This window comes from Lissotriton helveticus, chromosome 7 (assembly GCF_964261635.1).
Source record: "Lissotriton helveticus chromosome 7, aLisHel1.1, whole genome shotgun sequence".
Lineage (NCBI taxonomy): Eukaryota > Metazoa > Chordata > Amphibia > Caudata > Salamandridae > Lissotriton > Lissotriton helveticus.
The window spans coordinates 1,908,321,351-1,908,343,666 of NC_136068.1; the positions used below are offsets into that span (position 1 = coordinate 1,908,321,351).

The window sequence follows — 22,316 nt, forward strand, 5'->3', positions numbered from 1 at the left end:
CGTAATCATCACAAACTTTGCCTTATTTTAATGCTAGCTTTTAAAAAAGTGGCTATGCGCTTTGCAGCATGAGGTGAGTCCAGAAGCTGCAGGAAAAGAAATGCAGGGTGACATAATCTGTGGCCTGAGGATTGAAGAAGTGGAAGAATCCAGGATTTTCGTATTGATCTATAATATTTACAGAAAAAGGTAATATGGATTGTAGATTGTATGGAAACTCCATCACATGGGCAGTTCGTGAGAATGCGGGACCAATTTTGAACTTCAGGGAAAGAAACTAAACAAAAAAAGGTGTTAAAACGGAATCTGGTCAGAAGGTATTTCTCATAATTTGACAGATAGTAAGTCAGATAGGGTTGAATGCCTTTAAAGTCTTGGATTGCACTGATTTGGGTGTTCGAGGTTTTTACAGTCTCCGACTGGTAGCGCAGTTCTCTCAGGTGGGCCATGCACATCTTCTTTAGCTCTTTACTAGAGATGTCTTCAACGCTGGGTGGTTCGTCAAAATAAGACCTGCGACCAATGTCATTGAAAAAATTCCGCACATAGACCAGCCAGGGGATCTTATGCCATTTGGTAAGGGCAATACAGTCTGTGATCAGAGATCGTGTCAAGTGGCACTCTGGCTTAGACCATATGCGTTGCCACAATAAAATTGGTTGGGAGCGGATTGTGTCTGTGATGTAATCTATGCCAAGTTCTTTATGTGAAGCATAGTTCGGAGCACTTTGGGGAAGGGCCAGTAGATATTTAGTGAAATTGTTCTCTGTTATCTGTATGGGGTCTATGTGGCCATACCCCCAAACGCCAGCACCATAGGTAGCCACACTATGGCACTTGGCGTAATACATTTTCAAAAGTTCAGGTGAAGCGGGTTTGCCTAGCTTTCTTGAAAAAGAAACCAGGGCCGATGTTGCTCGCTGAAAAAGAAGGTTCCTATTGGCCGTTGCCTTTCGCCAATCCAGGGAGTCATCCACGAGGATACCCAGATATGGATAGACAGAGGTTTTCTCCAGTCTTACATTGTTCACCAATATCGGTTTAGGATGCTTGACCTTAGGCCCAATATGCATGATGAATGTCTTTTTTATATTGATTTTCAGGCCAAGTGGACTCATAAAACTACTGTATTTGTTAAGTTGTTTTTGTAGTTGATTCAACGATCGAGCTAAAATCACGGAATCATCTGCGTATAGCAGTGTCGGTATTGGACGATGATTTATCTGGGGTAGATCCTGACTCCCTTCCAACATGGCCTGCTCTAATCCGATTGTATAAAGATTGAACAGGAAGGGAGCCAGCACACAGCCCTGTCGAACTCCCTTCACTATTGAGAAGGAGCGAGATAGCTCGCCGTTGATGCCGAATCTGACGCAGCCTGTGGCGTCAGAGTAGAGTTCCCGTAGAAATACTATAAGGGGTGGGTCCACTCCTAGTTCACTAAGTATTGACCAAAGTTTCGCGTGCTGGACACAGTCAAATGCCGCGCTCAAATCGACATAGACGAGAAAGATGTTTCCCCCTTTAGCACCTACGTACTTTCCAACCAGAAGGGCGAGATTCAGGGCCTGCTCAACAGTCCCAAGACCCTTCTGGAAGCCGTATTGCAGGTCGGTCATGATGTTTTATTCCCGGGCCCAGAGTTGTAAACGGTCCAAGAGCACTCGACCTGCAATTTTGCCCATAGAATCCAGAAGGGAAATTGGCTTGTAGCAGGCCGGATCGTTTCGGTCGCCCTTTTTAAAGATTGGAAGGAGGATTGACGTTGACCATGATTGAAGCAGTCCAGCAGATGTTACTGCTGACAGAACCTGGGTGATTATTGGTGAACATAGTTCGATGTTGTGGAGAAAAATGTCCAGTGGGACTCCATCTGGCCCGGGAGCTTTATCTGGTTTTGACTCCTTAAGAGCTTTAATGACTTCCGTGCAATTGAAATGGATGTTTATCGGGTAAATGTTATTTCCCAGATCGTGGGCGCCATTATGATCTGTTCCTCCTTTGTCCAATTGAGAATGACCAAAGATTTTGGAAAAATGCGTGACCCAATCGTCTGCCGTAATTGCAACATCTAGATGATTCCCTTTGTTAGTATCGGCCAAAAAGGGGGCTCTTATGACTTGCCAAAATAGAGCACTATCCTTACGTTGGCAGCTATCATGAAGTTGAGCCCAGAGGTTTTTCTTAATTTCTAGTCTTCGTTCCCGTCTAACTGCGTTGTAAAGTTTCCTTAAGTTTGAAATTTCCACTGGATCTCGCATAGGTCTATGGAGGGCTTTTTTTAGGGACGAGAGGGCCTTACGGCAAGATGTGTCAAACCACCTTGGAGAGGTGGAGTTATTGTTCCTGGGTTTGCCAGAAAGTTCCTTTTCAATTGTCTGCAAGATGTTCTGGAAGCTATGTACAATTGACTTGGGAGTGGCGTCAGTTGATAAGCAGTCGGATACCCATGGTATAGCTTTTTCAAGGACCCTCTCAGTTACTTCCTCTGGGTCTACTTTGGCCCATTTGACTGTATAGCCATTTAATTTATTCATGGTTAGTGTATTTTGTTTAAGATGGCTCGAAGTGTAGGAGTGTGGTTTAGCCGTTTTTAGATTAACTCTTACACTAATCGGAAAATGGTCGCTGCTGGGATCAGTCCCAGTGATAAAATTAGTCACTTGGCCTTTGAGGTTATGAGAAGACAGAATGAAGTCTATCGTAGTTAGGTAGCCTCTACCATGGAAAGTTGGAGAGAAATCTTTTTGTGGTTCCACTAAATTATTTACAAAGTCCATGTCTAAAGAAAATAAAGACTCGTTTAACTTGTTGCCACAGCTAGAGTGGGCGAAATGGGGCAGATAACTGCCATGTTCATCTTGAAGGCCACAATTGCCGTTTTTGTGGTTGGAGCATAGTGGAAGATTAAAATCACCACCCCAGATTATGTATGCCAAGTTAGAATGGGAATCATTTTGCAAAGATGTTGAGAAGGTAATAATTTCGGTTAAGGTTGTTAAACAGTCCATTGCAGTTGAGTTATTATAATAGTTAATCAGAGTGTAAGTGGAATCTTTTGCAAAATTTATTTGCAGAATTTGGAAAGTTAGATGTTCTTTTAACTTCCGAATGAATATTGAAGGGACAGTATTAGCGACATAGATGGCAAGACCCCCCTTTGGTCTACCCATGGCTCCCTCAATTGCTGGAATATGGAAAGTTCTATAACCCAGTAGGTGGTTTGGGATGATGGACCATGTTTCCTGGAGACAAATTATCTGGTGTTCCCTTACTGTTTCAAGCCACGTCTGTGATGTCAGCTTAGAGCGCTAGCCTGCAACGTTCCAGTACATTATTGATAAGCTCGAGCTGTTTGAGACAGGTAGTGACTGGGGGACGGGAGGCTGAGATGGTAAGCGCTCTGTTAGAATCGTGGTGGCTACAACAGTGATACTCTGGTCATGGGGATGGGTTAAGTTGGTGTCACTTACGTCCATTAAGGTTTCTGGAAGTTTGACCATCCTTTCATTCCAAATGATGTTACAGATTTCTATGGGAGCCTCAAATTGGGAACTGGTGGCGATGAGCGGGATTGGTTCTAACTGGACCTGAGAATTAGACAGGTATGATTGCAGGCCGGGCGCTAGTGAAGCGACCATAGTTTTTAAGGCCTGGGACTGAATGCTGTTGGGCTTTAACGGTCAATCAACCATTTCCAGGCAGTCATACCTGTTATTGGTTGATAGACCCTGCCAACCCTCCATTGAGTAGTGGGATCTGCCTTGTTGCCAGGGCTGGTTATGCCAATCTCTGTTCCTATTTTTGTTCCCATAGTTATGGCTGTATCCCACCTGATTCCAATGTCCTTCCTGGGGATATTGGCAGTTTAAAGTGGGAGGATGGCGATGTATATGCATTGGGGGATAAAAGAAAGAGAGATGTTGGGCGTCAATAACGCCCTTTTTCTCCAAAGAGGGCCATGAGCAGATATGTTCCACAGTGGTTGGGTCCCTACAATTTACTATAATACAATCACCGTGGATCGATTTAGGCTCGTTCCCTATCCAAATTACTCTACGAACGGTGGAGATCCCACCCGAATGATAGGGCTCTAATGGTCTGTTTAGGCTTAGCCACTGCAGGACCTTATTCTTTAGTGACCGAGCAGTTTCATCCATACCTACAGTTAGTTCGGGGACACCTGTTAAAATGACCGTATAGGGGGTTGCCTCCGGAGCGAGGTGCACTGGTCGTCTGGGTCTTGGTACTTTTTTAAGTGCCGTTGGGAATTGTGTAGTCGTTATATTTTTTGGTAAGACTGTTGGTGTGACTGTTGGTGTGTTTTTTGCGACTTGATTTATATTTGTGTTTATTGTGGTATTTGTGAAATTTGCTGCTTTTACAATTTTTACGGGTTCTACTCCTGATGCAGTCTGGGGGCAATCAGTAGATATTTTGGCCTTTTGCATGCTGGGCACTAAGTGTTGTTGTTGTTTTGCTGGTGGAACGATATCTTTTGTTTTTGATAGGGATAGAGTGGGCAGGGAAGACTGTTTGGTTCCTGCACCAGATTGCAGAGGTTGAGAAACTTTGGCGAGATGAATGGGGTTTCCCTTCCCTTGATTAGATGGATGCAGAGTCGAGACAGTAGGGTGAGTGGATGATAAGATTGCTAGTTGGGCTTCTATGTTCCTTACGCTTATTTGTATTGGTTTTAAGTGTTTGGAAAAAAGATCCTTGATTATGGTTAATATTTGTGAGGTAGATTTACAAACTCTGCATATATTATCTGTCTCCTCTAGTATGGTGGTAGGAGGTATAGAGTTATTTTCGGTTGAAGCGTTAAAACTAGGTTGTATGGGCTGTAAAGACCAATCCCTCCCAGATTCCAAAGGGGTGTCAGGCACCACTACATTACCGCTTGGCTGGCTGCTTACTCGTTTGGGAATGGCTCCTTCCCTCAGTCCCCAAATTTGTTTATCCACGGTAGATTCCAGTGTGAGCTGCGTTTGGCAAGCCTCTAAGTCCGGGGTGATTTCTAAATCGGCTTCCAGAAGAGAATCAGACTCTAGTTCAGTTACGGATAAATCCACTAGACATGGTACTGTGTGAATATCAACTACAGCGACAGATGGTGAGAGAATCGCTGCATTAGGAGCTAGTTGGGTAGGTGAGGCCGCAGTAGCCAAGAGGCCCAAGGAGGAGCGTTTTGCTTTGATAAGATCCAAAGATACTCTACGTTCCAGAAGCGAAATACTATGCTCAATGGCCTCATTGGTCCGTGAGATGAATTGATCTATGGGGCCTGTGATGTGGGCTACGGCTAGTGCAGTTTTTGTTTTACTCCTGGTTCTTCCAGGCATGATGGAAAATGGCAACAGCAAAGTACGTAAGCGTGTCGAGATAGATAGTAAAGAACAAGAAGGGTGGCCCGGTCCGGTCCCTCCCGGGCACTAACGGGCAACAACGGGCCCGCCCTTGGCCCGGGCTTCGCCCCGGGCTACGACCCGCGCACGTCCCGCGGTGCGCGTTGTTGGACTTGCCTAAATTCGAAAGGAGGCGTGGCACTGGGGGGGCGCGGCTCGGGCGGGAAGAGGAACCAGCTGTTGATGGGGAATGCTGGTCCTTGCAGTCCCGGGGGCCGCGCCTCTCACCTCCTCTGCGGCCACGGAGATGGTCTGTTATCCGCACAGGTTTCTGTAGATTTGGGAACACTGAAAAGCTACTCCTGTAGCAAGCGGCGGTGACAGTCAAATCAGCAACACCTCCAACGAGCGGCTCCCGCGAAGCGGGGGCCGCGAGAGGTTAAGAGCGGACAGCGGGAGGCGTGGCACTGGGAGGGGGCGCGGCTCGGGCGGGAAGAGGAACCAGCTGTTGATGGTGAATGCTGGTCCTCGCAGTCCCGGGGGCCGCGCCTCTCACCTCCTCTGCGGCCACGGAGATGGTCTGTTATCCGCACAGGTTTCTGTAGATTTGGGAACACTGAAAAGCAACTCCTGTAGCAAGCGGCGGTGACAGTCAAATCAGCAACACCTCCAACGAGCGGCTCCCGCGAAGCGGGGGCCGCGAGAGGTTAAGAGCGGACAGCGGGAGGCGTGGCACTGGGAGGGGGCTCGGGCGGGAAGAGGAACCAGCTGTTGATGGTGAATGCTGGTCCTCGCAGTCCCGGGGGCCGCGCCTCTCACCTCCTCTGCGGCCACGGAGATGGTCTGTTATACGCACAGGTTTCTGTAGATTTGGGAACACTGAAAAGCTACTCCTGTAGCAAGCGGCGGTGACAGTCAAATCAGCAACACACTAACAAGCTGTCATCTGCAAACATAAAGTGAGAATAGGGTTGGGGCCAGTATGCAGCCCTGTTGTACTCCCCTGTTCACAGGGATATGGTCGGTCAACTGGCCCTGCATCCCCCACCTGACCTGTGCATAAATATTTTCGTGCAGCCTAATAAAAAGGTCAAGGATGTACATAGGAATCCCCAGGACTTTGAGCACTGTGCATAATTGTCTCCTTGGAACTAGGTCAAAGGCAGTCTTTAGATCAATAAACGCTAAGTAGAGACTCTCTTTGCTATTTTCACCTCTTTCCAGTAGATGGTCTGCAGCCGAAAGACCTGGTCGATTGTCCCCATCCTGGTCCTGAAGCCTGCCTGAAACTGTGATAAAATGGCATAATCATCTGCCCACTGCAGAATCCTCTGCAGCAAGACTCTGCTAAACACCTTCTGAAGGGCATCAATCAGTCTTATAGGCCTATAATTCGGGGGTCATCCCCTGCTCCCTTTTTATAAAGTGGGACCACCTCTGCTCCTTTTCATGACTCAGGGACTGGGGCACCTTTTTCTATTGCATTTGCCAAAAGAAGGATGTATCGGGCCCAATTGGGGATATCAGGTCAAAACAAATCACCCGGAATGCCATCTGGACCTGCTGCTTTGGACGGTACTATTCTACCCATTGCGATTTCAATTTCACCTTGGGTAAAGAGCTCATCGAATATTATTTTAAGAATTACAATAGTTATTACAAGTATTATTACCTGCTGCCCCATTTCTGAACCCTCTCACCATAGGTTCCACCTCTAGTGCAACCTCCAGAAAGGAGCACCAGGCAGCAAAGGAGGTCTTTGTTGGTGGTCCTGTGATCATGGTGGCATGGTCTGCAGGTGAGTGTTTTTCAGTGGCCCAGCAGTGCTTATCATGAGCATGGGCATCTGTCTTGGCGGGTATCGGCACATTTCTAGGAAAACTCAAGATTAGTCACAGTAGTCACCTTTGTTAAAATGTATGTAGTATGATATTTAGTAAATCTGCATTTCTGGTGGACCAAATGTAGTATGTAAATGAAGTTGCACCGTTTAACGTGTTTTCTCCAGAGCAAACTATTTTACCCTCTGAAGAAACGCCTTAAACTACACACCCATTGTTTTTGTTTGCATTCCCATTGTGTTTCTAGTATAATAAATGCATGTGCTCCATTGCCTTATAGGAATTCGTCTTTAACTGTTTGGAGGTTGAGAATCTAATATGTTTGTGGCTACCTGCAAGCATATATCCTTAGATACCAACACCCACCCCTGTGAGCTGATTTACCCCCACAAAAAGTGTGCCATAGTTTTAGAATTTAAATGTTTGTTACTAGTACAAAACCATGAATGAATGTTTGCTTTTGTAAATTGTGCAATGTGTACAACTTTGTTGCACTTATTTCTGGGACTAGCTTTGTGACTCATCCCACTAGCTCTAGTTTTATTTGGGTATGGGTGCTGTGTTAATCCCCCTGAAAGCATGAACTCAGTCCATTTTTGGGTGATCTGTGAACCTTTTCATTTATCGTGGCTATTAGGATTTGGACAGTGACTTTTCCTACATGATGACCAATGTTCCTATTAATGCTTCTAAATCATTACAACCCACTTCCAATAACTATAATTGTTAAAGCCTTTTTTCACAAGCTATAAGCCTGAGACACAAGCTCAGGGCTATAATAAGGAAGAGGGCCCTTAACAACTGATAAAGCCCAAACCTGAAGAACTAAACTGCTATTATTACATTTTTCTCAACAACTGAGAAATTACCTAAAATAAACAGGGAGAAAGGAAAAGACAAACATTGGTCTATAAGATCCTACAGTATATATCAACCATTACAGGGCATAGCCACTTTTCTTTTTATTTTTAATGGAGACCCCAGCCTTCCAATGTTCTAATATATAATTATAGCCCACTTGATGGTACAGTAATGGTACATTGCCTATACATCTCTGCCTCACAATTAGGGGCGAGGGCTCATAGGTCAGTCCATTTCATTTTTGTCTTATTTCATGTGTTTGGATTTGTTTTTGTTATGGATTATTTTTTACGTTTTGAGTGCAAACACATGTACTGTATTTTATCATTGTAACTTTTTATTTTAGCTATTACTTTTGCAAATTTTTCGCCTGTTGCATAGTTGTGAGAAAAAACCCAATAAAACATTGCTGGATTACCAAGGCCAGAGTTATAGACTTTGACAATGTTTGTTTACTTTGTTGTGTTTAAGACGTTGAAAATGCCAAATTGTATTATTTGCACATTTCTGCCTGGTCATATAAAGACATTTTTAAGTTCTAAAGTATTTCTGTAAAATCAAAACTTTCAAGCATCCAAGTGGAATGTGAGATATGTTCAATGTGACAACTGTCAGTTGAAAGGTTAAACGCCCTGGGTGTGTAGATCCATGTGATAAAAAAGACAAACATGTATGGTCAAATAGTAGAAGTGAAAGTATGTACACTTTATAGGTTATGTATATCCTTGTGATAAAAAGACAAACATCTACTGTCCGATAGTACAAGTGAAAGTGTGTACACTTTATAGAGTGTATTTATCCATGTGAAAAAAGATACACTTTTCCTCTCAAATAGTATAGGAGGGCATTTGTACGTCCATCATCTCCTTGTGTTTACTTTGTTCGCCCTATGTTGGCCGGGTATGCCCAGATGTGAGTCCCTTGCTCACTTTGCCACTGGATTCAAGCTAGCCTGGCTGATGAAGGGTGTTAGCTAGAAACCGGTCCCAGGATGCTTGTTTCCGGTTCAGGAAAGACCTGGCTTGGCAGTTCGGGCTGGACTGTTCCGATGAGGTGCAGGGTCAAGACTGATATGCATATAGCTGGTTCTGAACTGAGGTGGCGAAATTAGTTAAAGAATGATGATGGATTCAACCCAGATCTGTGACTGGGGGTCAGTGTCTGAAAAGTTTCAGCGCTCCATCCATCATCTCCTTGTGTTTGCCTTGTTCGCCCTAAATTGGCAGGATATGCCCAGACATGGGTCCCTTGCTCATTTTGCCACTGGATTCAAGCTCGCTTGATTGATGACGGGTGTTAGACAGAAACCGGTCCCAGGATGCTTGTTTCTGGTACAGGGAAGACCTGACTTGGCAGTCGAGCTGGACTGTTCCCATGAGGCACAGGGTCAAGACTGATTTGCATAAAGCTGGGTCTGAACTGAGGTGACAAAGTGAGAATGATGATGGTTTCAACCCAGATCTGTGACTGGGCGTGAATGTCTGAACAGTCTCAGCGCTCCGTCCATCATCTCCTTGTGTCTGATGTGTACGTTTTATAGCGTATGCATATCCATGTGATGAAAAGACAAACACTTGGGGGCTGATTACGATGAGGCACGGAAAGCCAGAAGAACGCAGTTCAGAGGCTTTCCGAGCCTCATCGCGGTTTCAAAACAGACAGCCTCATTACGATGGAGCCTGTCTGCCAGTCGGAACCGGCATGTAATCCCTATGGATGGCGTTTTAAGCCGTCTGTATTCAGATGCTCAGTTTCCAACAGGCTTTCCATGCCGGACATGGAATGTCTGTCAGAAAGCGAGTTCAAGGGCTAGCTGGGCCTCCCTCTTCCTGTAGCCACCGGTTATGGGCCAAGGGGGCATGTATGGTGCACTCCCTGTTGTCCCCTGCACCGCCTACCACGCGTTGCATGGATGACCACAGAAATTCCAGTTTCTGTATGTGAGCTTGTGCTGCAGCCTGTTTCTGACTGCAGCACAAGCTCCCATACAGAAAGGGAGCTTGCAACCGCACCATGTGAGGTTGCACCCTAATTCAAACGTTGGGACTGGCGCCTGGAGTTCGGTCGGTCCAGTATACATGATGGTGTCCTGATAAGGTCCTTACTGTCACATACTGCATGAGGATATATGTACACTATGTACGGTGCATAAAACCATGTGGTAAAAAGCTAAATATAAGTATTTGCACATTTACATTCAAGGCAAAAAGCAAAGTATGAAATTATCGGCTTCCAGGAGTTGAAGTAATGTCTACATATTTATGACATTGCAACAAAAAGAAACATGTTTTTGATGCACTGGCTCTAAACTGATCTTGTGGCATACCTTTCATTGGTAGTTCCTTGATGAAAGTATCTGAAAAAACCCACATGCACATTTTCGATTCCCCAAGGCGGAACATTATCCAATAGGCCCCAAATTTAGAATAGCACATTAAGTTTCCTATAAAATTTAATTAGATATTTGTCTACCATATTCAGTGTAGCCAAGTGACCCATCCTTTGTTTGCTGATTTAGACTAGCCTCTGGTAGAGCTCCCTTTTACCATATGCATTTTTGGAGTCCTTCTCATTCTACAATGCGGTGAGATTTTATGGCATCTATCAGGGAGCGATGATTTCACTGCTACTTTTAACTTTGTATCTATGAAGTGCAGAATCTTTAAATATAGCTGTGGTTATTCATTAAATGAGAAGATGACTTTTCTGGCACTTGATTAACTGCAGCCCAGGCTGCCAGTGGATGGATCCTGCTGAACCTTCTGGTGCCCTCTCATCTTCGATTTGGACAAGATTTGGACTTTACAGAGGTAGCAGGATTCACTCAAATTTGCTAAAGGATGCAGAGTCTGGTACGCATTCTGAGTTTTTTCAGAAGGTAGGTCACATTTTATTGACAATTTTGTAAGAAACGAGTTATAAATGCTGAAGGTAGTATTTTTGACATATGCAGTCACAGGACTCTCCCTTTCACTTTGTTACCAGGATGTGCGGAACCTCTGAGTATAGATGTGGTCAGTCCACAGTAAGCAGCGGACATCCCCCGCACCGAGGCAGAACCTTCTGGTGCCATAGGTTCCTGGATTTGGTCTTGATGCTGGCCGGCACATCAGTGGATTATCTGCTAAAAAATGGCATGGCTCTGGGAGCCATTCTGTTTATTTTACTTGGAACCTAAATCAGCATTTTGTAAAAATTCTGGTAGGAATGATTTATGAGAGATGAAGGTTGTCCTTTTGGCACTTACAGTCACAGAACTAGTCATGTTCCTTAAACTGTTAGATGATGAGGGAGCTCATGGTTGTCTGAGACCAGTGTGTTTGATGTGGCAGGAGAGGGCTGGCCTAATGCTGTTCACTCACTCATGAATGAACTCAATATTCCAGTCATTCATCCCAGGATCAAGTTACTCATTATTCTGTCATCCATCCAATCAATAATTTATTGATTCATCTCTGTATTCATTCATCCATACATTCACCTACCATTCTTCCATTAGTCTTTACGCTCAGACAAATTCACCAATCAGTGAAGAAGCACTTCCACATATAAAGTTAGAGGCCTATGGACTTTGCCATTGCTTGTTTTGCCTGGAGGGTATATTTGAATTAATGTAATCAATTTATGTGCAGGAAGGACTAGATAAAAGAAAATAGATACACTTCAGTTTTTATTCCATGATTTATTTCTCCCCCACAGCAGTACACTGTCAAATCAAGAATTCAAATTCTGTAAGCATCATCTCAGGTAGGAAATGTTCTTAGTTTGAATTAACAGTGCTCTGAATCCAGTTTACGTAGTTGCACACCTTGGTGTAAACTCCTGGGTAGTTCCTCTGAGCACAGCCAATGCCCCAAGAGACAACACCCTGGAGCTGACCATTGCAGACCACTGGGCCACCGGAATCACCCTGAAAGAAAGAAGGCCATGTTCAGAGATGGTTGAATTGAGAATACAATGTGCAACCGGAGACTAATGCATGCAATAAAGTCAACCTCATTGCAGTACTCTGAAGGAACACAATAAAGAAATCACAACGTATAGCTCTCATCATGTGTGATTAATGGCTGTTAGCATAATATTCTGTTGTATGTGTTCTGAAATAGTTATCATTGCTTTAGTTGTTAAATCCCTTTTTAGCCAAATGCACTTTTCTTAAGGGTTGTACCAAACACCACCTCATGTGGCATAGCATACTGCATGGAAACCCAATCATTTCCCATAATTGATGTGTGATGCAATTGGCACATTTTAATAATTAATTTTTCCTCGGTCTATGCATGCATTTATTCGGAAAGCATGTTGATTTGATTGCAGACTATATCACAATAGGGTCCCCAAGATGCTTGAGACATAAGCCAACATACAACAGTATTGTGTCTAGTTTGGGAAACCAGTTAGCGGTGCTAGTGCCCTGTGTTACTGTGATACTGGCCTTACAGGAATGTTAAAGGGGTTCTCTTCAGCTCTTAGAATATAGGGCATCTAAATGATTTTAAAGGTACTGCAGGGATGAAAGAGATAAAGTCAAGAACGACCTTTTCCAGTACTGAGGAGGCAGTGGGGCACATGGTAGCAGTGAGGCAATGTGATTACAACCTGAAGGATAGGAAGAGGCATAAAGAGAGAGATGGTCTGAACAAAATCAAGAGAAATGAGGAAAAGATCTGAACTCTAGCTTATTATTTTACTGTGGCTGGAAGGGGACAATTACTTAGAGAGACGGATAAATAAGTTTTGAATATTTCCTTTGAGTTTTGCTATCTTTTTGATATTTTATTTTATTTTGATTTAATAGTTTACCCGCTATCCAGTCCTGTCTATCAATTGGTTATTACTCCAATTCCAATGAGCTGGATCTACTACAGATCCAACCATGATGTGCACTGTGTTAAAGATGCTGCACTGATGACGTGTGAAATACCTTAGCCTGTCACATACCTGGCAAGAGTCCTTTCCGCCTTCAATATAACCTGCGCAGAACATGTTGTTGGTGATCTGTCCCGGGTAGGAGCTGGTGCATTGGCTGGTGGTCAGGATTGGGGCATTCAGGCACTGCAGGGTGTTGGGGTAGTTTGCTGAGGAAAAGTGGAAAACAAATAAATTGATGTTGGCAATAGAAATATAACAATTTCTGAACTGAACAACACGGGTCCTAATGTATTCTTTTGGATTCTATAAATTATAATGAGAATTATAACTGAACAAGAAAACAATCAAGTAGATAAGATGCCTTCTGCAGACACCTTCAGATTTGATATTGTGCATTACAGTGAAGTGTAGGAAATTTTGTTTCCCTTTTTCTCCATTTCCTCTATCCTTTTGGGAGAGCTTAGAACCAGCAGAAATGCTGTACACAAAGACATTAATTATTATTATTTTTATTTTGCTTTCCTGTCATATATTATTTGCTAGTGTAGGGTGGCATTGATTACCCGGACAACTAACAGGTGAAGGGACTTCTCAATTAAAGACTAAAAACCTTCTATTGCATGTTGATCACACTTAATTGGAACTGGTGATCAACAACATGAGACTGCTCTGGGATCCAATTTAGCCCAAGCATTGCTTTAATAAATTACCAGTAAGGTACTGACCTGCCATTCATGAGTGACATGCACATCACCCCCCACCTGAAGTTCTTGTTAAAGATAAATCCGTGGCTCATTGACTACTTACAGCCACTGCCGGACATGTTGCCCCATCCTGAGATCAGACACTGGGTTCCAGATGCAGGACAGCCTGACGGGAGGGCGACGGCCTTGACGTAGCTGTTGAGAGTCGCGGCTCTGGACAGCTTGATCAGCATGATGTCGTTGTCCAGGTTCCTGGAGCTGTAGTTGGGATGTCTGATGACCTTGGTGGAATCAATGAACTGTTCAGTTCCTTCATTTGATGCAATGTTGTGCTCCCCAAGTCTCACATTGATACGTCTGGAACAAGAACCAAATTAAATATTGCCTTTTAATTCTTTATAGACAAAGCAGCTATTTTATACGTTAAATCATTTAGTTGGCATGAAAATATTTCTTCTATTTCTATATTTTCACCCAGGTATGTTGCTTTATAAGGTAAGAGCAAGCCTCACCCCCCTCCTGGTTCATGGTGCTTGTTTGTGATGTGAACATTAAGGGGTTGAGAAGAAAGCATATCAAGGGTTAGTGCATGTCTCTTCAGTACTATACCTCTTGCACACAATGACAAGTGCTTGAGACTTTTTTTTATAAAACATCAATGTTCTATTGGGAGCCCCAAGAAAGTACCCATTGCAGCCTGCTCTGGCTCCCCATTTGCAGAGGCATAACTACCAATTGTGCAGCAGGGGTTGCTTCTACTGTCTGTCACCCATCACAAGAACAAGCTCACTTGTATCCATGACAGGAGATTGAGTCCTCAGTTGCCTGTCAGACTCTGATCACCTGCTATCAAAACTTACTGCTCTCTTTGAAAGCCTTATTATTGTTCTCTCACCAGTTTGTCAGTGATTGCCTCAACAATAGAAACCTGGACAAAGGCCTTTTATAACTAATTGCCTTGGGGTCTGCTGATATATATTTTGTAATATGTGTGAGCACTGTATGGCATCATGTTTTGTATAGGGAACAATCTGAAACTACCAAGTTCTCAGAAAAAAACCCATTGGCTGTAGCTAACAATCTGCTGGGAGGGCGCACAAACGATGCTTCTCTGATCGGCTCATTAACCTGCTAGTGAGGTGGTCAGATTTGATGTATTGCCATCTGGAGTCTGGACTGATGTCACTCGGTGTCCTCGTCTGGACATTGTTGACCATACAACAGTATTAGTTATATATGTTCATATCTAATGAATTCTTCTGACTTGAATGGCACCACTACATCCTTTAGGTCCCAAGGTTTATACACAATTATTCTCTGCTTCCATTCCACTGTCGAGTCATGAAAAGTGGATGTGTGCAATGGGTATTACAGAAGGGGGCACACAAGCATTGGCATCCATTTTACCAACAATGAAGAGCCCACAAGCACAGGAGCAGCCAAAAAATGCCCATTAAAACCAATTCTTACCGGAGGGCTTAAAGACACTTTTTAAGACATGAAAAGACTTTTGGTTAAACCGTTGACTTTACACATGAACTAATATGGTCAATATGGAAGCTTCCCAAGTTTAGGTTGAATAATTGTACCCATATTTTCAACTATTGGCTGTCCCGAAGCACATGCTCAAAGGTTCCAGGTTGTAATAGAAAACAGCTGACATGGCTCAAAGCCAAATAAATAACAGAGCAGCTGTAGGTCACTAATTGAATTGTATTATTTTAATAACAAACATTGGGTTTACCCGCCTTTTCCTAGATACTCTATAAAACAAAAGTACTTCCTGCCCTCATTCATGGGGCATCTGCCAGATGTGCTGCTTTTAAGTATAATCTAGATCGGTCATTCAGGCGAGGATCTGCTGTTGTTAATGGAACTGAAATTGGCTTACATTCAGCTTGGGTGATTGCTTTCTTGCAAGATGAATTCACTGAGTGTATACCGCAGCGAATAGCATGCATAGCTGAACTTAAGTGAACTTACGATTGGTAGCAGTGAGCAGCCGACACGACCCATTGGCTGTTGATGAGTGACCCACCACAGAAATGGTAGCCGACATTCAGGGACACCTGGTAGGGAAGAGCGTTCTTCCCACAAGTGTAGCCCCCAACAATTTTATCATCATCATCAATGGGGAAAGCAGCTGAAAGAGAGGTAAGAAAGACACTGAAGGTGGATTAATTAAAAAAATAATCCATTGGGTGACACATACCCCATCACCAACATCAGCAATAAGAACAAATTCTAAATTATCAAAATGCTAACACACTTTTCTTAAATATCAGATTCTGCTGGATAAAAATGTGTGAGAAAGATCTGTAAAAGTTAAATGTTAGTAGAGATAATTTGCATATTTGTTGATCAATTTGAAAATCTGACTGAAGTTCACTCTCTAATGGGATAAAGATCTCAAAGCAATATGTTTTTTTGGAATGGGTGTGTCATAGCAACTTAGGAGCATATTTACAAGCCCCATGTGCCACCGGTGCATCACTTTTTTTTATGCTCCGGAGGCAAAGAGTATGGCTTTTCATGGCCTCGTAGATATGATGTAAGGCAACACAGCGCAAGTTGCTGCATTGCCTTACACTGCAGCAGGCGGGCATTCCATGGACGTTGCGCTGGGTTTTCCCATGCAACACACATGGGTTTTGCCTCATTTCCAGAATGACAAGGATCTGTAAACCTGGGAATGTATAAAAACTGTATACCTCCCCAAGGAAGTGTAAAGAGGAGAAATATCTTTATTTCTCCTTTCTTTCTTCTTTCTATGTGTGCTGCATTGGGTGTCAGTTTTCTGTCCATGTACACAGAGTTGGATCTCGATAATTTCTGATATGTAGCTATTGACCCACATCAGTGATCTGCAGACTGTCAAATTTGACTTCCACCCTCCACTTGGTGAGTCGTGATCTACCCACATCAACATATTTACAGAAATGTGAAATGGGCCATTGAGAATAGCAATTCTAAATCTCCTGGACATTGGTGAGCTGCAGATTCGGAAAATTAACCTCCACCAAAATGGGGAAACAAAACTGCCTTTTCAGAGTGGATTGATGAAGTTATCTACCCCAGTGACATGTGCTGTAATGCAAACTCACCAGCAGCCCCCAGGAGGGCACAGATCAGAAGGAACTTCATGGTTGTCCTGTGAGTGCTCGCAGAGTGACTTCTCTGATGGAGAGCCGGATATTTATACCCAGCCAGACACAGCTTTATCTGCTTCTATCCAAGGCTACTTCTATTTTTATGTGAAGCAGGTGATGGTATGGAAAGAAAATGCGACTAATGTACTGAAGTTAATAGAAGAACAAGATCAATAGGTTAATGATTAGTCGTATGTTTTTCACTCAAAATGTGTCCTTCATTTAATCACAATTGAGTGACAGCACACCAGGCGCTCACCATCCACAGAGGAGCTGCACTGAATGTGAGAACTGGGCACGGCAGAACCCAACACGTGCACCAAGAGAAAGGAAGAGAACCCATGGTCTCCTGTAAGTCTAAAAAGTAATGTAGTAAAGTACTAAATTGTGGAATAAGAGTTAGATCAAGGCTCAGCTGTTCATAATGTTATCCAAAACACATCACTCAATATTCCACAATATTACATTGAATGTCTGACTCTCAAATACCTGCCACTGAAAACTGGTATTAGAAGACATGCATATAGATCAAAATTTAGCATTTTTGTTATCGTTACATATTACAATATATATACAACACATAACTCAAGAATAGTTGATACATTTAAAACATGCATTGAGAAAGCCAATGTGTCTACCCATGCTGTACAACGGTGTGACTGCTGAGCAACAGGGCTGAATATAGAAGAACAAAGTTACAAAAAGTGCAATGCATGGTCAATGTTGGTAGGGTGATATCACTTTCTTTTTAGCTTTCAACCATACAGCACAGCAGACTTGCTACTCTACAACATTATCAAAAAAAATTGACAAAGCCAATAGATCTTGCATAGGTGAGGTCTGTTGGCTTTTCCAATGCCTGTTTAGAAACACTTATAAGTAAAAGCTCTACAAATGCATCGTCCCCAGAGGTCACAGGCACATGGTCACCATGTCTACTTATGTCTATTCAATAACACAGCTCTTTATGCTGAAAAATGACAATGACCATCAGATAGCAAAACTAGAAGTGGCTGAGATTCACACAGAAAGAAAACATTTAAATAACAATGATGAATGGGGTGGGAAGGTTGTAACAGACAGGAACTTAGAAAGTGTGCATTGCGAAAGACTACTGTTCTATTCTTGATGAAAGATTCCCCAGCTGAACTAGAAAACGGCATATCTGTAAACATGCGCCCACCACCTTTGAGGCATGATGTCATTACTGATGACAACTCAAATGGCATCATTGATAACTTCACTGATGACATCATCAAAGCTTATTTTGTATACATTTCCCTATAAATGTGTATAGCATTAGAGCTCTGAATGTAAGTACAAAATAGATCAATCTGTATGCAACTATTTAGAGAAAGCCAAGTTCCTAAAAATACTGAACGTCTGTTCCAAAATAAATGCCCTACTATGGACAGCTTTTATCTGTATCAAACCCCTGACAGTCATTAAGCCTACATTGAGAAATGAAGTTAATATGAGTAGAGAAGTGGGTAGTCTAAACAGCATTGACTCTATGAAGAGAGTTTACCTGTAGCAAACTACACAAGATCTCGGAGCACACAAAGATTATATACATTTCCACATATATAAGTCCAAAACTTCACTCAAAACAAAGCTTCTTGAAAAAGTAATCTTTTTATTCCATCGGGATCCAATCCCTAGGTTTAAGACACCTACGGCTTCGTCAAGGCTGGAAATAGCACAGAAATTGAGTATTTGTAATGAATTCTTAGACAGAAATTGGTAAAACCTTACACCATAAACATGCAGACCATGCAAAGACTTGTAAAACAATGGTGCATTGTAGCCACATTGGCTACTATCTGTTGTGAGGCATATAAATCTCATATCAATTAAACAAAGATTAGTCACAATAGTGTTGTATGTTACAGAAAATTTATCACATCCTCAATTTATATTTTAATTGAGGCGGTAGCCTATTATTAGTGTAGAACCTTTATATACCAAAGTGTTCACGGTTTTTATTATTTTTGTACAATCCAGGTGCTAGTGTCTAGTAAGAAAAATCATCTTGCATGATGCTGGTACCTGCGAATATCAGTGTCACTCCTACAGGTCAAAGATAATTGAGAATCATAAGAATTATCTCGACCGTTCTCTAGCCGGTACCAATTAAGAGTCGAAGAGTCGAAGACTAGGTCAGTATGAACATTGAGAGCTAGTTCCTACCTCGTCGTGGTGCCCCTTCTGTGCATGTTGTCCAGGCTAATCGGCCTTGGAAAGTACAACAGCACGCCTGCAAATGTATTGGGCACGAGATTAGAAAAGTATCCTAATGTTTGTTACACGTGTGGCAGGAAATTGCAACATAAGTTGCTATTTCTACATAACAAAAAACCCTTACCTCGGGGTTATTAGTATGGCAGGAGTGGCGAAGAGTAACATGAAGGTATTATAGGTCATCAGCCGGTATCGCAATAAAGTTTTAATATTCTGGTCCACTATCGTATTCTCCCAGCAAATATAACAAACATAGACTCGTATTTCATTGAGAATACACGAATCTCTAGAGTCAAAAAACTCAAAATCAACCCCCCGCAAGGGTCAACAAACTATTCTTACCTTAAGAACTAATATCTTGTTCTCGGATCGTGGCGTCCTGCCCGTGTACAGGCATGCAGTTGCCACTTCCGTGTGTGCACTAGAAAAGCAAAACCATAAACACTGAAGAGGGTGGTAGCCTATCATTAGTGTAGATCCTTTATATACCAAAGTGTTCATGGTTTTTATTATTTTTGTACAACCCAGGTGCTAGTGTCTAGTAAGAAAAAGCATCTTGCATGATGCTGGTACCTGCAAATATCAGTGTCACTCCTACAGGTCAAAGAAAATTGAGAAATATAAGAATTTATATAATCTTTGTATGCTCCAAGATATTGTGTGTATTGTAATTTTCAACTGTGGTTGAAAATCAGTGGAGGTGGGGTGTTTGCCTCCTAACCTCTTGGAAGCACCAATCACATTATTGGAGGATTTGGATACAAATGTTAATTTTATATGAGCGCCTATTAACCCACAACACCCGAAAGTTTTTGTACCTGTAGCAAACTGTTTGCAGACAGTGAATCTCTCATCAAAAATACATTTCAGATTGTCAAAAGGTATCTTTCACACAGATCACATTTACACAAAGCAGTTCCCTTCAGAACCAGGGACTGCTATGTCAAAGTGTTCATTATAAGGTCAACATATTTTTTTGCTATTGCAGCTCCTTAAATATAATGTATTTTCAAACACAAGACAACACAAAAAACACACATTGACAAAGTCAAAAGGCTGGCAGCCAATGCCAGGTATGTTGGCTTTTTGCCAATACCTGTTTATTGCTGCAAAGACTATTTACCCATGCTACATACTCCTATCAAAACTTTAGAGCATAATTATGCTGATTTCCTGGATTTCAATTAGAATTCCATAGTGGTCCAGGCATCACCTTGTTTCACCTTGACCACTGCACCACACTAACATAGGATCAATGCCTCTATTCACCTCAGGACAGTAAAGTTTGGATCATAATCGCTTCCCAATTGAGGACGAATTCCCAACTCATCTGGCTGTACATGCAAACAATGATTAGTTCCCATATTGACTCTGGCCAACTCATGACCAGCGCCTTAGAGCTCATTGCTTTCAGGCTTCTAGAAGAGATGTAGATAGTTTATGAACAGAATTTCAATAATCAAGACATTTAGGGCCCGATGTAGGTAGGCCGTTACCGATCGGTAACGGCCGAAAATACCGAATCTGGGCCCTTACCGATCGGTATACTGGCATCGAGATGTAGGGCACAAAAAAAAGTACAAATGGGAGCGAAAACCGAATCGGAATGATTACCGAATGTAAAAGAATGCGATACGTACATACCGAAAATCGGATACAGTACGAATCGGTAACACACCGAATCGGATGCAAACACCGAATCGGTGCATGTACCGAATCGGTAGTGACACCGAATCGGACATAAGCCGAATCGGTGCATGTACCGATTCGGTAGTGACACCGAATCGGACATAAGCCGAATCGGTGCATGTACCGATTCGGTAGTGACACCGAATCGGACATAAGCCGAATCGGTGCATGTACCGATTCGGTAGTGACACCGATTCGGACATAAGCCGATTCGGTGCATGTACCGATTCGGTAGAGACACCGAATCGGACAGAAGGCAAATCGGAGAACCTACCAATTCGGTAGATTCACCGATCGGGAAAATCCCCGCTTCGGACAGATGGGGAGATGTAGGGAGACACAGAAACACCGATTTTGGCTCAAAATCGGTAGAATCCACTCGGCAATTACCATGGATTACGATCAGGTGGTAACCAACTCCAACCCATAAAAACAGCCCCAAAATGCATTGCAACTTGCAGGATGGCAGCTTTTTATGTCATAGCGAGGCGGCTACGGCTACAGCAGCAAGGAGAGAGGGAATGGCAAAGAGAGGAGCAGGTATACAGACAACGTATCACCCTGGTCATGCTGACAGATGCAGAGATCCTACAGCGGTACAGGCTGGACTCAGAGACCATCACAGACCTCATTAGGGACCTCCAACCCCTGTTGCAGCACCCCACCCCAAGGGCACACGCAATCCCTGTGCAGGTGCAGGTGCTATGCTGCCTACACCTGCTGGCGTCTGGCAGCTACCAAAGTGTAGTCGCTGTGGCAGGAGGGGTGACCCAGAGCAGCCTGTCAAGGTTCTTCCACAAGTTCCTTGATGCCATGATCCAGAGGATGGCCCACTACATTTCCTTCCCTGCAACCCAGGCAGAACTTGTACAGACCAAAGCAGACTTTTACCAGATGGCAAGATTCCCCCACATCATTGGCTGCATAGACGGCACACACATTCCGATTTGCCCACCATCTGACACAGAATACATCTACCGCAATCGGAAGTCCACTCACACCATCAACGTACAGGTGATCTGCAATGCGAAATGCATCATCACAGACCTGGTAGCAAAATTTCCGGGTAGTACCCACGACTCCTACATTTTCCAACAGAGCGGCATCTATGCACGGCTGATGGCTGGGGAATTTGGAGAAGGATACCTCCTAGGTGAGACACATCATCAGCCCCCCATAACCAAAAACAGCAAAGTGAAATACATGTATGCATGTAAGTAATTTTACCCCTTTTCCTTCTAGGCGACAGTGCATATGCCCTCCGTTCATTCATTCTCACCCCCTACCTCAACCCCTCTACACCCAGCCAAAGGAGGTATAACCGTGCCCACAAAAGCACCAGGAATGTTGTGGAAAGGACATTCGGCATCTGGAAAAGCAGGTTTAGATGCCTGCACAAGAGTGGAGGTGCAAGGCAGTACACCCCCATCACCTGTTGCAAAATCATAGCTGTCTGTGCAATGTTACACAACCTTGCGGTGAAGAAGGGCACTGAGGTGGAGTTGAGTGACTACGAGGACCATGATGACGACGAAGCTGTGCCACTAACACAGCCAGCTGGGGTGTGTACGCCAAGTGATGGGAGACATAGACGTGAGGAGATAACAGCAA

At 43.3% G+C, this 22,316-nt stretch overlaps 1 protein-coding gene across 1 annotated transcript; it reads right to left on the minus strand.

Annotated features, from left to right (window-relative positions):
• Positions 1–11,791: 11,791 nt before the first annotated feature.
• LOC144770876 (trypsin-like) lies at positions 11,792–16,868 on the minus strand. Its single transcript, XM_078655668.1, has 5 exons — positions 16,731–16,868; positions 15,610–15,769; positions 13,730–13,983; positions 12,992–13,128; positions 11,792–11,960 (listed from the first exon to the last, which is right to left on the minus strand). The coding sequence occupies exons 1-5, from the start codon at positions 16,768–16,770 to the stop codon at positions 11,811–11,813; spliced, it is 741 nt and encodes a 246-aa protein (XP_078511794.1). The 5' UTR covers positions 16,771–16,868; the 3' UTR covers positions 11,792–11,810.
• Positions 16,869–22,316: the final 5,448 nt, after the last annotated feature.